Source organism: Triticum aestivum, chromosome 4A, assembly GCF_018294505.1.
Source record: "Triticum aestivum cultivar Chinese Spring chromosome 4A, IWGSC CS RefSeq v2.1, whole genome shotgun sequence".
Lineage (NCBI taxonomy): Eukaryota > Viridiplantae > Streptophyta > Magnoliopsida > Poales > Poaceae > Triticum > Triticum aestivum.
This window is the reverse complement of record NC_057803.1, coordinates 688,207,016-688,209,666: the sequence shown is the minus strand read 5'-3', so window position 1 is coordinate 688,209,666 and position 2,651 is coordinate 688,207,016. Positions and strand designations below refer to the sequence as shown.

Sequence of the window (2,651 nt, the reverse complement as noted above, 5' to 3'; positions counted from 1 at the left end):
TCCTGTTTGGTTTAGATGAGACTTATAGGGACTTATTTAAGTCCCTAGACCAATAAATCTCTGGAAACAAACACCCTCTTAATCCTTCTAATAATAGAAATGTACCATCCGTTGACTCTGCGTATATTTTTGTAAGAACTATCGTGATAATGTACAATCCGTTGTATTTACAAGCGATGCCGTGCATATGATATTCTATAGTTGCAACTAGCAATGTTAGATTGGCATACCACAATATATCCTTACCTGTATGTTTTCACCCGGAATTATGCCTATATATACGTCCTAGAAGCGTGGAGCAAAGCACACAACAAGAGAGAACCAGAAGAAGTACAGAAGTTTAGCCGAGAGATCGCCGGCGGCCATGGCGACTGAACAGCTCAACGTGTTGAAAGCGCTGGACGTTGCCAAGACGCAGCTGTACCATTTCAAGGCCGTCGTGATCGCCGGCATGGGCTTCTTCACGGACGCCTACGACCTCTTCTGCATCGCCCTCGTCACCAAGCTGCTGGGGCGCATCTACTACACCGACCCTGCCCTCAACGAGCCCGGCCACCTCCCGGCAAACGTGTCGGCCGCCGTGAACGGCGTGGCCCTATGCGGCACACTTGCCGGCCAGCTCTTCTTCGGCTGGCTCGGTGACAAGCTCGGCCGCAAGAGCGTCTACGGCTTCACGCTCATTCTCATGGTCCTCTGCTCCATCGCGTCCGGGCTATCGTTTGGACACGAGGCCAAGGGCGTAATGGGGACGCTATGTTTCTTCCGCTTCTGGCTTGGCTTCGGTGTCGGCGGCGACTACCCTCTGAGCGCCACCATCATGTCGGAGTATGCTAACAAGAAGACCCGCGGCACCTTTATCGCCGCCGTGTTTGCCATGCAGGGGTTTGGCATCCTATTTGGTACTATCGTCACGATCATCGTCTCGTCCGCATTCCGACATGCATTCCCTGCACCGCCATTCTACATCAACGCCGCGGCGTCCATTGGCCCGGAGGCCGACTACGTGTGGCGCATCATCGTCATGTTCGGCACCATCCCGGCTGCCCTGACCTACTACTGGCGCATGAAGATGCCTGAAACTGCGCGGTACACGGCACTCATCGCTGGCAACACGAAGCAAGCCACATCAGACATGTCCAAGGTGCTCAACAAGGAGATCTCAGAGGAGAACGTCCAGGGTGAGCGGGCCACCGGTGATACCTGGGGCCTCTTCTCCCGACAGTTCATGAAGCGCCACGGGGTGCACTTGCTAGCGACCACAAGCACTTGGTTCCTACTTGATGTGGCCTTCTACAGCCAGAACCTTTTCCAGAAGGACATCTTCACCAAGATCGGGTGGATCCCGCCGGCCAAGACTATGAATGCATTGGAGGAGTTGTACCGCATCGCCCGTGCCCAAGCACTCATCGCGCTCTGCGGCACCGTGCCAGGCTATTGGTTCACCGTCGCCTTCATCGACATCATCGGGAGGTTTTGGATCCAGCTCATGGGATTCACCATGATGACCATTTTCATGCTCGCAATCGCGATACCGTATGACTACTTGGTGAAGCCAGGGCACCACACCGGCTTCGTCGTGCTCTATGGGCTCACTTTCTTCTTCGCCAACTTCGGCCCCAACAGCACAACCTTTATAGTGCCAGCCGAGATCTTTCCAGCGAGGCTCCGTTCAACATGCCACGGTATATCGGCTGCAACCGGTAAGGCGGGGGCGATCATCGGCGCGTTCGGGTTCCTGTATGCGTCGCAGGACCAGAAGAAGCCTGAGACCGGGTACTCACGGGGAATCGGCATGCGCAATGCGCTCTTCGTGCTCGCTGGCACAAACTTCCTAGGCCTGCTCTTTTCCCTGCTGGTGCCGGAGTCCAAGGGCAAGTCGCTCGAGGAGCTCTCCAAGGAGAACGTCGGTGACGACGACGCCATTGCTCCGGCTGGTGTCTAGAGACATTCATGTGTACTTGGACACTCGTGCATTGTTGGTGTGTTTGATTTGATTTTCTGCATTCTGCTGTTTTTTGTTCCTGCGATTATTTCTGAAGTCTTAGCATGTCTACCTAAGACCGTCAGGTTGATATTTAGCAACTTGTCCCTCCCAGTTCCCGGTCACCCCTCTGTCAAATCTCTGTTCTGTGTAGAAGAGTCCACATCTAGTTGAGTTGACATTATGTTCTATATTACATTCTTTCTTACCTTATGAAGGTAGTTATGTATATGTATCTTGTTATGTATAACCAAATAAAGGCTGTACCTAAATGTCTCTCAAGGTATTCCGTTGGGCTGAATCGCCTAGTCCTTGTGTACTCTACAATTATGACTGCTTGCAGTGGAGGAACAGATTGTCCTCTTATGAATGTTCTGGACATGCTAGCGTAATGATCTTGTAAAGTCAGTAAGATGCACCCTTCTCAGATAGAATTCGTAATGTATGGTGTGGATAAGTCAACTTTTTTGTTATTTGCCATTTCGTCCACAGCGGTAATTTTCTCTCTCGAAATCATAGGAAAACTACAATTCATTACATATTTACATTAACTAGAGATGTACTCCCCATGTGAAGAAATATAAGAACACTTATATCACTATTTTAGTAATCTAAACGTTTTTTTAAACATATCTAAACGGTTTTATATTTCTTTACGGAGTGAGTAAAA

The 2,651-nt window shown here is 50.4% G+C and overlaps 1 protein-coding gene across 1 annotated transcript; it reads left to right on the top strand.

The window, feature by feature from the left end:
• The first annotated feature begins 350 nt into the window (after window positions 1-350).
• On the top strand, window positions 351-2,103 carry LOC123088160 (inorganic phosphate transporter 1-2). Its single transcript, XM_044510333.1, has one exon. The coding sequence runs from the start codon at window positions 365-367 to the stop codon at window positions 1,940-1,942; it is 1,578 nt and encodes a 525-aa protein (XP_044366268.1). The 5' UTR covers window positions 351-364; the 3' UTR covers window positions 1,943-2,103.
• The last annotated feature ends 548 nt before the right edge of the window (window positions 2,104-2,651 follow it).

Bases quoted from the DNA above. Each gene is read 5' to 3' on its own strand.
- LOC123088160 (XM_044510333.1), top strand. From the start codon at position 365: ATGGCGACTGAACAGCTCAACGTGTTGAAAGCGCTGGACGTTGCCAAG.